Source organism: Carassius carassius, chromosome 30, assembly GCF_963082965.1.
Source record: "Carassius carassius chromosome 30, fCarCar2.1, whole genome shotgun sequence".
Lineage (NCBI taxonomy): Eukaryota > Metazoa > Chordata > Actinopteri > Cypriniformes > Cyprinidae > Carassius > Carassius carassius.
Window position 1 is genome coordinate 14,845,748 of NC_081784.1, and position 13,267 is coordinate 14,859,014.

At 35.6% G+C, this 13,267-nt stretch overlaps 2 protein-coding genes across 2 annotated transcripts; one reads left to right on the top strand and one right to left on the bottom strand.

Annotated features, from left to right (window-relative positions):
* Positions 1 to 326: 326 nt before the first annotated feature.
* LOC132110709 (ras-related protein Rab-4A-like) lies at positions 327 to 8,416 on the top strand. Its single transcript, XM_059517547.1, has 8 exons — positions 327 to 482; positions 923 to 1,003; positions 1,120 to 1,234; positions 2,975 to 3,037; positions 3,203 to 3,357; positions 5,400 to 5,495; positions 5,586 to 5,729; positions 7,138 to 8,416. The coding sequence occupies exons 1-7, from the start codon at positions 467 to 469 to the stop codon at positions 5,699 to 5,701; spliced, it is 642 nt and encodes a 213-aa protein (XP_059373530.1). The 5' UTR covers positions 327 to 466; the 3' UTR covers positions 5,702 to 5,729; positions 7,138 to 8,416.
* A 611-nt stretch (positions 8,417 to 9,027) lies between these two features.
* On the bottom strand, positions 9,028 to 13,137 carry LOC132110713 (centriole, cilia and spindle-associated protein-like). Its single transcript, XM_059517550.1, has 4 exons — positions 13,013 to 13,137; positions 12,013 to 12,336; positions 10,928 to 11,211; positions 9,028 to 10,302 (listed from the first exon to the last, which is right to left on the bottom strand). The coding sequence occupies exons 2-4, from the start codon at positions 12,317 to 12,319 to the stop codon at positions 10,126 to 10,128; spliced, it is 768 nt and encodes a 255-aa protein (XP_059373533.1). The 5' UTR covers positions 12,320 to 12,336; positions 13,013 to 13,137; the 3' UTR covers positions 9,028 to 10,125.
* Positions 13,138 to 13,267: the final 130 nt, after the last annotated feature.

Sequence of the window (13,267 nt, forward strand, 5' to 3'; positions counted from 1 at the left end):
GGTACAAGGAGATCAGCCCTGTAAAATGAGTTTTAATCATCATGAGTTAGTGTATTTTTTTCAGAACAGATGCAACTCGTACATATGACTAGCATCACCTCTAGTGGTTACTTAAAAGAGCTTGGAGTTTTGCAGTAAACCAGATTTAAATAATGCATGAAGGTTTTAATAGAAATTGCACAAAAATACATTTTGATTTAAATACATTTCTGTCAAATACACCAACAACAAAAAATACAAAACATAATAAATAAAAAATAAATAAAAATCGTGCTTTTTTAAATTGTCATTTTGCAAGGAATCCTTGACTTTTACTTTGAAAATCTCAACAGGAAGTAGTTTCTACACAAACTTCCGACAAGGATGCGCGAAACCCTCGAAGAGATTTCCCTTTAGTTGATATCCTTGTTGATTTCCTTGAAAGACAGAAACACAGTGTAAACAGTCTAGAAACCCAGCGCCAGTCATGTCAGAGACATACGGTAGGGTGACTAATTTTCCTTTTCTCCTGCCACACTTCTTATCGACAGCATAGCGTAAATTTGAGCAGGTGTCCCGAGCTCATTTATCACAGTGTTTGCTTACAAGCTCTGCTCAGTGCCAGCAGCTATCTGTCTGCCATATGTTTCATCTGTCGACGCCATTCATATAAGTGTCTATTAATCTTTGATTAGTGAATTAATACAGTAATGACAATAACAGTTACTATAGAAAGGCCGTTATTTATTTGGATATAACTTGGGTGTCATGATATATGTCTTTGTATATATTATATTATATTATGACAGAGTGTTAATAGCCTGTAACGTTAGTCTGATTAATGTTTTATGTAGTACTATTCTTATACTTTTTAGTTTATTATGAGACTTCTGTGCACTTCTTGACAAAACATCTTAATTGTTTTTGTTTTCCTCCCCTCTAGATTTCCTGTTTAAGTTCCTTGTGATAGGAAATGCAGGGACTGGAAAATCTTGTCTGCTTCACAATTTTATAGAAAAAAGATGTATGTCAGTTTCTGTTTCTTCTGTCTTGCCATCAAACATTGAGAAACAAATCTATGAAATATCACAGTTGTCACTGTTCTGATGCTGATGTTTTTTGTCTTTCTTGTTCCTCCAGTCAAAGATGACTCGAATCACACTATCGGGGTTGAATTTGGCTCAAAGGTAATCAGTGTGGTCAATAAATCTGTCAAGCTCCAGATCTGGGACACAGCAGGACAGGAGCGTTTCAGGTGTGTTCATAGGGCTGTTTCCTATTTCTGTATCTGTTTCTCTATTGGATTGGCCATGTTGTAAGGACCACTGTAAGATTTGGCTTATGATGATCATTTCTAGATTTGTTCTCAGGCAGTCAGATGGTGGAGCATTTGGTGAGGGAGTGATTCAAGTCCAGATTGAATGTAGGAGTTTATAGTACCTTGTGCAGATTCATTTGTCAGTGCTATTAACATGCTCTTAATTTACACTGAACATTTGCCAGCAGCTTCCTTAGAACCAAAATAGCCTCAGTGCATTAAACCGCATTTTTATTTATTTATTTATATTTTGCTTTGTTTTGTGTATTTATACGTATCTTTGAGGCTTAAAAAAAAAAAAACTACAACTTTATTTTTATCTTTACTTTATCTTGAATTTAGTTATTTTTTAAAGCAACATTTTTTATTTTATATACATTAATTTTTTTATTATGTATATTATTATTATTTATTTTTTTAATTAATAGCTTTAGTTAACAATAGCAACACTGCACAGTGCCCCTGTGTGAAAGCTATTTTTCTTTCACTAGTAAAGTTAGAGTTATGTAACTTTATATAAAAAAACACAAGATAGCTTAAAGCAAAATATTATGCAGTTGGTGTCTTCTTCAGACAGCACTGAGAAGAGCTTTTGTTTTTTGTCTTTTATTTTTTTGCTCTGTTTGCTGCTGCAGCTCATTTTACACATATACATAAAATATTGTCTCGCATGTTTATTTCAGAATTATGAGGCTTACTACCTCATAACAGAAAATATGTTGTAGTCATTCAGTAAAACATGCTATAGTTGTTGAACAGAAGTGTGTCAGTCCAGCTAATGCTGTAGGAGGTCTGAGCCATACAGTCCTGCTATTGTGAGCAGATGTGATTTGACTAGCGTTCAATAAGAAGGCCCTATGATGTTATCTAGACCGCAGGATGGCTGATTGCTGATATAATACCAATATACAATCCAGAGTACTATTTAATGTCAGTAATGTGAATGTTTTAGCACTTACTTTGTTTTAGCACATGCATTTGCTTTCTTCAATCTAGTACTTTTCACAATTTAATTAATTCGAGATGAAAAATAAATCTCACCCTACATTTTTTCCCCCATTTATTATTCTGTTTGAAGTTAAATGTGTTTGTAAATGACAGTTCAGCCTTTAAGCAAGCATGTATTTAGCATTTACTCAAAATTAACTCAAATACACACTGTTACAAAGTTTGGTGTCAGTAAGATGTTTTTAAAGGATGCCTCTTATGCTCATCAAAGCTGCATTTATTTGATTAAAAATGCAGTAAAAAACAGCAATATTGTGAAATAGAATTAAAATTCACAATTAACTGTTTTCTAGTTTAATATATTTTAATATATTATTTATTCCCATGATAACCATGTTGAATTCAGCATCATTACTCCAGCCTTCAGTCTCAAATGATCCTTCAGAAGCCATTGTAATATGCTGATTTGGTGCTTATTACTGATTGATTTATTGCGTCTTTGCTGAATAAAAGGATTAAAATAATCCCAGCTTTTGAATGCAAATGTATTTGGGGAAAAAGAAGTATTATCTATTTCTGAAATGTATTGTGAATGCCAGTTTTCTCTAAAATGACCAAATATCAGCCACATAATTGTTTGGCTGGTATATTGGTTTATCACTAGATTTTACTGTCTGTTATCACAAACTTCTGCTGATGTTACAGAGGCTTAATTCTTGTTCTCCTCAGGTCTGTAACACGCAGCTACTACAGAGGGGCAGCAGGGGCTCTTCTCGTGTATGACATCACTAGGTAAAATCACATTTGTTTATCCAGTGCTTCTGCATAATATTGTGTATTGCTCTTTTTTTTCTTTAGATATTCATATATTTCTGGACATTTACCTAGAGCTATACTATGGTATGTGTTTTTAGATCCTGAAGTGTATTGATTTTTCACACATTCTGTCTCTGTTAGTCGAGAAACATACAACTCTCTGACCAACTGGCTGACCGATGCCAGGATGCTGGCCAGCCAGAACATAGTGATCATACTGTGTGGAAATAAGAAAGATCTGGATGCTGACCGTGAAGTCACCTTTCTGGAGGCCTCACGCTTCGCTCAAGAGAATGGTGCGTATATCAAACAAGCAGTTCCCGTCTGGTAACAACTGTAGTGAATTGTAATGGCACCCAAATAGTTGAATGGTTGCCATCAGAATGAGAGTTAAACAGCTGATAAAAGCATCACAATAACCCTAAAGTAATCCACATGACTCCAGTCCATCAGTTAACATCTGGTGAAGGGAAAAGCTGTGTGTTTGCAATAAACAAATCCATTATTAAGATGTTTTTAGCTTTCAGCTAATATACAAGTCTTCTATAATATCCTTTAAAGCAGCACTATGTAACTTTTGGCGCTCTAGCGGTTAATAAACAAAACTCCATGCATCCCGCGGAAGAACATTCTAACCGGAGCTACTTCGCTTAAGTTTCTGTCTATGGCGATTTACGCAGGTATGTGTTACTCAGCAGTGGTGACGACCCAAACAGGCTACAATATTCTGAAGATAAGCACTTAATATAAGTGTACAGTAGTAATTAGGGTTAAGATAAAAATATGGTTTGGAAGATGAATTCATGATGTACTCGCTCATTATATACATTTTGCAAATTTTAAACACAGAAAAAGTTAGATAGTGTTGCTTTAAAGGTATATACAGGTGCTTCTCAATAAATTAGAATGTTGTGGAAAAGTTCATTTGTTTCGGTAATTCAACGCAAATTGTAAAACTTGTGTATTAAATAAATTCAATGCACACAGACTGGAGTAGTTTAAGTCTTTGTTTCTTTTAATTGTGATGATTTTAGCTCACATTTAACAAAACCAACCAATTTACTATCTAAACCAATTAGAATATGATGACATGCCAATCAGCTAATCAACTCAAAACACTTGTAAAAAGGTTTCCTGAGCCTTCAGAATGGTCTCTCAGTTTGGTTCACTAGGCTACACAATCATGGGGAAGACTGCTGATCTGACTGTTGTTCAAAAGACAATCATTGACTCCCTTCACAAGGAGGGTAAGCCACAAAAATTCATTGCCAAAGAAGCTGTCTGTTCACAGAGTGCTGTATCCAAGCATGTTAACAGAGAGTTGAGTGAAAGGAAAAAGTGTGGAAGAAAAAGATCACAACCAACCGAGAGAACCGCAGCCTTATGAGGATGGTCAAGTGAAATCAAATCAAGAATTTGAGTGAACTTCACAAGGAATGGACTGAGGCTGGGGTCAAGGCATACAGATGTGTCAAGGAATTTGGCTACAGTTGTCATATTCCTCTTAAGCCACTCCTGAACCACAGACAACATCAGAGGCGTCTTACCTGGGCTAAGGAGAAGAAGAACTGGACTGTTGCCCAGTGGTCCAAAGTCCTCTTTTCAGATGAGAGCAAGTTTTGTATTTCATTTGAAAACAAAGGTCCTAGAGTCTGGAGGAAGGGTGGAGAAGCTCATAGCCCAAGTTGCTTGAAGTCCAGTGTTAAGTTTCCACAGTCTGTGATGATTTGGGGTCAAATTCCTCAGCAGTGCCACAAACTGATCACCTCCATGCCATGCCAAATAGAGGCAGTAATTACAGCAAAAGGAGCCCCTACCAAGTATTGAGTACATGTACAGTAAATTAACATACTTTCCAGAAGGCCAACAATTCACTAAATATTTTTTTTATTTTTATTATTAGTCTTATGAAGTTTTCTAATTTGTTGAGATAGTGATTTGGAGGGTTTTTGTTAAATGTGAGCCAAAATCATCACAATTAAATGACCCAAAGACTTAAACTACTTCAGTCTGTGTGCATTGAATTTATATAATACACGAGTTTTACAATTTGAGTTGAATTACTGAAATAAATGAACTGTTCCATGACATTCTAATTGTCATTGACATTCTATTGAGATGCACCTGTATATCTGCTTTCATATTGTAAGTGTACCACTAGAGGTCACTACAGGATAGTAATACTAACATAAACATGAAGAGCCCACTAGACTCACAACTGGCTGCCCTGAAATCACTAGGGCTTTTTCAGAGGCTAAACAGTGATTGGTTATTAGTAATTAAACAGATTGTTTATATCTATAATTGTAATTATAATTGTTTATATCTTTGCTTTCAGAGCTCATGTTTTTGGAGACCAGTGCTCTAACAGGGGAGAATGTGGAGGAAGCTTTTGTCCAGTGTGCTCGGAAAATCCTTAACAAGATAGAGTCAGGTACGAAAATACCAGTGCCAGTTTACTGTGGCTTATAAGCTTAGAAAAACATTTGAATCTAGCTGCTGTGCTTGTCATTTGGTTGTGTAGGAGAGCTGGACCCAGAGCGGATGGGTTCAGGAATCCAGTACGGAGATGCAGCGTTGCGGCAGCTGCGTTCTCCCAGACGGGCTCAAGCAGAGAGCGTGCAGGAGTGTGGCTGTTAACACTGATCCCAGTCAGCTGACCAACCAGGTGAAGGTCCAGAGGGTTTAGTTCCTCTTTCTACTTGCTTTTAAGATCCAAGGTTTTAATATTAAAAACTGTCCTGCGGGGTTTCTGTACCTTTTTTTAACACTGTGAAGTGCAATCATTTATGTTATGTTTATTATTTGATACTATTTTTCTACTTGTTGCTAATATTTTAACCTTGATATCTTAAAGAAAAAGGCTGATATGAGTGTGACAGTTTTAAAAGCATGAGAGTAAGAGAGTGCTGTTCTTCCTCCACTGACACTCTGTACCACTCACAACAGCAGCATCCACTAACAATAGCTGTGCTGCATTCAGACTTCATCAGATATTTTGTTTGATACTGATACATGTCTCAGAATATCCTTCCCTGCATTTTAGATTTAAGTGTCTTGTTCAGTGTGGTGAAGGTTATTTTCTGTTCAGTCTCCTTTTCATTTCAATAATTGAATCCTTAATCATTGAATAACTGATTTTATTTTTGTCTTGTGTCTTGTATACTTTTTCCTTTTAAATTTCATACATTGAGTCACTTAAATGTTACTAATGTAAGAATCTAAGGTGAAATTTAAAAAAATATATAGGTCTGAAAATATTAAGGTAACATATTTATGTGGTAATTGTTTGTAAAAAAAAAAATAATAATAATTTTATATAGATTGTTGCAATGAACTAAGTGAGATATCACAGAAAATACTTTACACAAACCTTTACTGGTTGTTTTTTTTGAACGAGGCCCAATTTTTCCAGTAACTTCATTGTGCATTAAATTCTGCTCAATAACACTTTACAGTTAGGTTCTTTATGTTAGCAAATGCAATACTTTTACAGCATTTACTAATCTTGATTCATGTTGATTTCTACATAAATTGCCACTCAAAAGTTAAAAAAACTTTTTTAACATTGATAATAAGAAATATATCTTGAGCTGCAAATCAGCATATAAGATTGATTTCAAATTTGACACTGAAGACTGGAGCATGATGCTTATAAAATTAGCTTTGACATCACAGAAATAAAATTCATTTTAAAATATATTATATATGCAGCATTGGTGAGTATAAGAGACTTCTTCCAAAAAACATAAAAAAATCGCACCAACCCCAAACTTTTGAACAGTGTATACTAATTCAGTTTTTACATTTACGGTTGTATAAAAAAAAATCATGTATTCGTAAATGAACCTAGATTATTATATGCTTTAAAAGTGTGGTTTCATAATGTGTTATCTAATGGTAATGAACTGAACTGTATTATAAAGTGATACCAAAATACTTCGTGAGACATCATTTTAGCTTTATTCAAAGGTTTTCCATACATTTTGTCTAAAAATCAGCACCTTTCACCGATGTCTGTAAAAGGATGTTGATAGCTGCCCCACAGCATCTCTGCTGTATTTGGCATGCCCTAGCAGGGAGGAGCTCTCTTCAAGAAGAGGTGCTATTTTTATCACTGACACCCACCAAATGCTGCTCAAGTTTGCCTCTGCACGCTTTACAAATGAGTGACAGTGATGCAGCACCAGCACACACACATACAAATGACCAAGTGTTTCACCTTCTCCAGGCCTTGTTGAGGACAAACAAGTCCTTCAAACCCCTTCACCCTCTTATCAGTCAAATGCCACATGAGAAACAGTGTCAGGGGAAAGGATATATTTAACTCCAGATCCTCCAAATGCTTTCCAGGGTTTCTGAGGGGCCTTATTTGGAATGCGAGCTAGAAATAGCAATCCGAGCTGATTAGGAAGCAGCTCCTTCAGTTTGTAGACTAGAAGAAAGGGCTCTGAAAAGACTGCCTATGTGATCACCTGCACTTTTTCTGTGTCCTTTGGCCAAGGCAGGTATTGTGAACATGAGGAGGACATCAGTGGGGAGTTTAACGTACGGCTCATCATGGTGGAGTGACTGTTTCCCTCACCTTACTTTTACTCCTGTTCTGACATGCTGGGGGACCCCCTGTGCTCCAGAAGGCTCTGGAGAATGTTTACTGCCCCCCTCGGGCTCAAGCCAAGACATCCGTGGCACCCAAAACCCTGAGGGTAGATAAAAGACCCGGCCCCTGTCCCTGAGAATACTGCACTGAGCCCCTGTCCTGCCTTTCCCTCTTCCATATGTAGATGTTGTGTAGAGAGTTTCTATTATCACCGTGGAGCATGTTTCATGGTTGCAGTGCTATGTCATATTCATAAATGATTATATAAAGCATATATATAGCTTGGGCATACTGCCTCTGTAAATCTTATCAATGGAGTTTATCGTGCATTATCTTGCTAGCACATTGTTTCCTTTTATTTGATTTTTTCTTTCCATGTGTATTATAAATTTTTTGGTTAGTATGTTTTAGGAAAGGATGCTATGTTTGTTTAAATTTAAGGGCCAGTGCACCCTTGCCTTCATAACGCACTGGAATACATTGTCAGAATGAACAGCTTCAAAATCAGTGTTTCATGCTCTATATTTATTGTAAAGCATTTTTGTGCTGCAGTCCCATTTTAAGGCGTCTGTTGGAATGGCACTATTTAAACTGATATATGGTTTCGAAAAGATTTTTTCGTTTTTTTTTCTTTCGAGGAAATGTATTTTCTTAATTTCCCTCAACTTGTCACCTGTACTTACATTTATATATTTTTAAGTGAACATATCTCAAATATGCTTGCACCGAAAATTAATGATAAATCAATGTGACCCGACTTCATAATGTGTCATTGTCTTTATATGAAGATTTTATGTTTGTAAAAATGTAAAATGGGAAAGTTGCCAGTAGTCATGATTAACGTTTGCACTGAATGGTAGTTGGTTCTTCGTTTTTAATTAACCTTGTGTCTACACTTTACATCGACCTAACAAAATAAAAAAATAAAAAATTCTGTAGCACTGATGTAAAGAATTCAAAACTTAATCAAATTTACAATTTAGCTGCTGAATGTAAACTCAGTGTTTGTAAAACAAAAGAGCTTGAAAAAAGCTTGTCTGGGCAAGCTCGCAGAATCCTGATGTCCTGGAACAGCGTGTTGTAATGAGTTGGCAATTAAAAAATCTGCCTTGTATATTGGTGAGTAAAAAGTTTCATATAATACTGCAGAAAGCTTGTGAACAAACTATCCTTACCTACAAACATGAGAACTACTTTTACATCCATAATACCCTTATATAACAAAACAAAAAAAATTATTTTACTTTAACATACTATTAACAGCAATGTTAAGACTGAAAACTGACAAATATACTACTAGACGGTGTCCTCGTAAAGAAAGTGTTAAAAAGCTATTATCACATTTACATCTCAGTTTCACAGGCAGTAATCTAAAATCTTAAACTTTAATACCCTTCAAAACTGCTTCCATAGCAGACAGTGGAATGGATATTAATCTCATAAATCTAGCTCATAAACATGGCTTCATTTTTTTAACCCTAACACCAACACTATTCACATAGTACATGCCATAAATCACCATTCAGATATGATATGGGAAAAAAATACCTGTACATTTGTTCATACAACACATTTGTTCAGAGATGAGTCAAAATTAGTTCAATACCATTATATAAATGGTGTACAAATATCCCAATATCATTTCTTAATAAATTACATAAAATACAAGAAATACCTGAGTGCTACTAAAAACCAAATATCATCACATTGAAAGTTATGCTTGATGGACAGCTAAAATTAATTTGGCTGTGTATGATCTCATTCAAACTTGATTTATAATTTTGCAGTGTATGTTTTATGCTTCAGATACCAGTGACTTTTTGATATTACTGTTTTGATACAATAAATACTACATGGAATGCACATTCAGTGTAAATACACAAGTAAAATATAATACATCTCATATCAAAGAAAGCAGATATTAATATAATAGATCGATTGCCAATTTGAGACTATCACAAATTACAAAGATTCATGTTGGCGCAAAAGATTTCTGTAAAAAACGGATTTCTTTATATTAAACCTAACTACTAACACAATGTAGATAATACACAACGTTACAATAAATAAAATTATGTGTCTATAATTGTCTGATAATTACTGAACATTTAGTAGTTGGCTAAGAGTGCAAAGAGACACTGGTAAATCGCATGGCCTGCACAGCTCACAAATCTACACAGCTCACAAATATCATGCAACAATGCAAGTGTTTGTTTAACAATTTGCCCTGAAGCATCAAATTATTGTGTTTTCATGTTTGATATGTACCAGTAAATACAACATATCCATGGTGTAAATAAACCCCTAAGAAAACTTGAGTTATAATTTATTGTGGCCCATTCTGGAAGACGGGAAGTGAGCTGGACAGATGCGCCAGTCATCTGCCATGTGCAGTATTTTGGTTCGATTAGTCTGAGAGGTTTAGACAGACGCTGACATTTTCAAAGGATTTCAGAAAGCAATACTATCGAGAACGAGCTGAAAAGCAGCGCATGTACTCTGTGATCCAGGGGTTGAAATCCGGGACAACCTTATTTCTGTTATTTTCGAAGTCAGCAGATCTGGCTCTTTGTTTGTCAGATCTCTTTATCTGTTTTTCCACCTCTCGTCGGGTTCTTGCTCGCATCGCTGACTCATGGATCTAGAAAGAAGAAACACTGCATGAAGTATGCATGAATAACGATAAGCAAATGAGTACTTAAAGGAATATTTTACCCAAAAATTATAATTCTGTCATCATTTACTTACAAAACATGACTGGACCAAATTGACTTTCAAAGATTTTTAAAATGATATAATCATATAATGACAGAGTTTTTCATTTTTGGGTGAATTATCCCTTTAAAGGAACACTCTAAAAAATAGGAAAAAATAGGCCCATTTTCCAACTCCCATAGCTTTAGCTTAGAAAAAAGCCTGAAAATAGTCCCCAGCAACTCTGCTATTGCTGCAACTACACCAAATAGCTGTGGACTATTTTCAGGCACTGCGTAATATCACTGTAATACTGCACCTGTGGTAAGACAGCAAAGTTCCTTGATCATTATTCCAGAATTAGAGTATATTTCCTAGCCATATTGGTTCCTAGTTTCTAGCCTATTTTTTTTTTTAAAGTGACGTGTTCCTTTAAAATCCCAATGATGAAAACTAAGTAATTGTTCATATCTATCTAAATGAACTATTTATGTTAACCAAATTGTAATAGTTTAATTATTTTACTATTTTTTACTGGTCAGATATGATATGCTTCCTGAAAGGATCCTCACCTCTGCAGTTGATGCTGCAGGACCAACATTATGGGTTTTCTTGGAAGCCATATCTGTCTGTCTCTCTCCCGCACCATACAGAGCAAAAGGGTGACGATTTTCTTTTTCAGGGTCTTTGGTTGCATGAGGCTTGACCTTCGATCTTGTATACTTGTGTGAGGGGAGGCGTTTGCTCTTTGGTGAGTTCAGGATATGTGTGTCAGTTTCTGGATTGAGAGCAGGAGAGCTTTCTCTGGCTCTCTCTCCCTCTTGATGACTCTGCTCAGCAACTCTGGCAACAAGCTCTGTTGATGAAAGAGAGATCTGCATGGAATCTGATATTTTGAAAAGTGTTTTAATAAAGTAGTTTTCATTAAGTACCACAGTTTATTGTCTTATGCCTTACCATTTAGTTTTCCATTGCATTTTGCACATTATTTAGCAAATTATGCTAAACTGTGCCAATTAACATATTTCAATAAGGTAAAGTGATCAGGTTCTGTAATATAAATGAGGTTTAGAGTGGGCTGAAAATTATCATTTTTAGCATTAAACTTAAGTGTCAATGATACTACAGCTGTAAAATCAATAAAAAGTATAAATCATATTTTTGTTACCACAAATATGAAATGTTAAAGGAAAATTAGAAATTCACAATGATTTTTTTAAATGTCAGTGCAAAATGAATAGAAGTACTAGAAAACCTATTAATTTTATATGATCAGGTTTTCATTTTAGTTTAAATTGAAGTAATTTTATGTACTTTTGTGACTTATAATTTTTTTATATATATTTCTATTTAGCTTTCATTTTAGTTTCAGTAATGTAATTACAGAAATCAATAACTTTATCAGTTCCTGAGGCAATTTTCGTTCAGGGTTTTAGAATTTAGACAAGATTTCAAATGTAAACAAAAAAATCTATTTTTCTAATTCAAAATTTCTATTTTCTAATACTTTTATAATTTATTTCAACCAACGAAAACTTTCTTTTTTTTAAAGATTTAGTTAACAACAGCATCACTAGAATACAAACTATTTTTATAAAAGATAGGAATAATTTAAAAGATTAAAATAATAGAGGATAGCCTGTATGTCGGATCTTACTGGTGTGTGCAGCGCCTCTGTCCAGATCTTCTTCTGCCGGTGGTTCTGGTGTCACACAAGCAGATCGTTCTGCTTTCTCATCATGGATCCTCTCAGGTTCAACTTTATTCCGACTTAGAGGAGTAGATGTACCACTGGAGCCTGTTTCGCTCCCCCATCCTCCCCAGATCCAGGGCTTGTGCGCTTGCTCCAACAGCCGTCTTGACAGTCTGTACTTCAGCAAATCCTCATAACACTTTGCGTAAGTGTCCCATTTCGGATCTTTAAATTTCTTCATGTATTCTGACCTAATTCGCTTCGTCACCATATTTCACTATCGTTCGACTGCAGAAAAAAAGAAATTGTACATCATACAGAGAATTAGTAGTCTACTGAAACTGAATTATGCATTTCTGAGCCCACTCTCTCTTGAATCCGCCCACTTCTCGCGGCAGACATTTAAACCAAATCACTATGGCAACAGAATTCTAATAGGCAAGTGAAAGCCAATCGCTGGCCAGCTGTGAATAGCGCTGCTTAAACACGCCCCCTTCACATACACACACCTACTTAAACTATGGCGTCATCTCAGAGATCTCCGAACCTCTTAACGTATTTATTTGTATATTAGGGTTTATAAGGTGACGCTAAACTTGAGTGATGACTTCAATAATAGTTAACTAATCCAAAATATACGAATAAGACATTAGCGAATTATAATACGTATAATATTTAATAGGTTGACATCGACAGTATGCTGAACGAGAAATGAAAGAGCTTGTAACATTAAGTGGTCAACGTTAAATATCAGCGTGTGACACAAGTAGCACCTGAACGAAATCAAACAGCGCGCGGTACAGTAGTTTAACGTTACACAGATGTTAAAGCTACATTCTTACGTCGACTAGTGTTTAAAGCGATTGTTGATGTGACAGCAGTGAGCGGAGGCGAGTTAAGTGTTGATTCACGCATAAACACCTGTCGACACTAATCTGAGCCGTTCTTGATCATGTTTACTTACCGTTTTGTTTTAGAGAAGGACGAGGGAAACAGATTGGCGCTTGTTGTCTGCAGACGTCGAGCTTGCGGTTGTAGCTCCGCCCAGCGGTGAAGACAAGACGCTGCAGATCACGAGAACACAGCAACAGGTGTTGTTGTCTACGGTTAAAGCTTGACCTCCCAAAGGAGGTAGAAGAAGAAGGTTGAGGGGGCTTAAATGTCTTTTTAAATTATACATATAACTATTTATATCTTTTGAAAAGCGTTCCGAACGGTC

Excerpts from the sequence above, each read along its gene's own strand:
- LOC132110713 (XM_059517550.1), bottom strand. The coding sequence starts at position 12,319 with ATGGTGACGAAGCGAATTAGGTCAGAATACATGAAGAAATTTAAAGAT. Across the intron at positions 11,212-12,012 it reads CAGAGGCGCTGCACACACCA|AGCTTGTTGCCAGAGTTGCT; the intron begins GTAAGATCCGAC and ends TTTCATCAACAG. Across the intron at positions 10,303-10,927 it reads CTGCAGCATCAACTGCAGAG|ATCCATGAGTCAGCGATGCG; the intron begins GTGAGGATCCTT and ends TCTTCTTTCTAG.
- LOC132110709 (XM_059517547.1), top strand. Across the intron at positions 1,235-2,974 it reads GCAGGACAGGAGCGTTTCAG|GTCTGTAACACGCAGCTACT; the intron begins GTGTGTTCATAG and ends TGTTCTCCTCAG. Across the intron at positions 3,358-5,399 it reads ACGCTTCGCTCAAGAGAATG|AGCTCATGTTTTTGGAGACC; the intron begins GTGCGTATATCA and ends CTTTGCTTTCAG.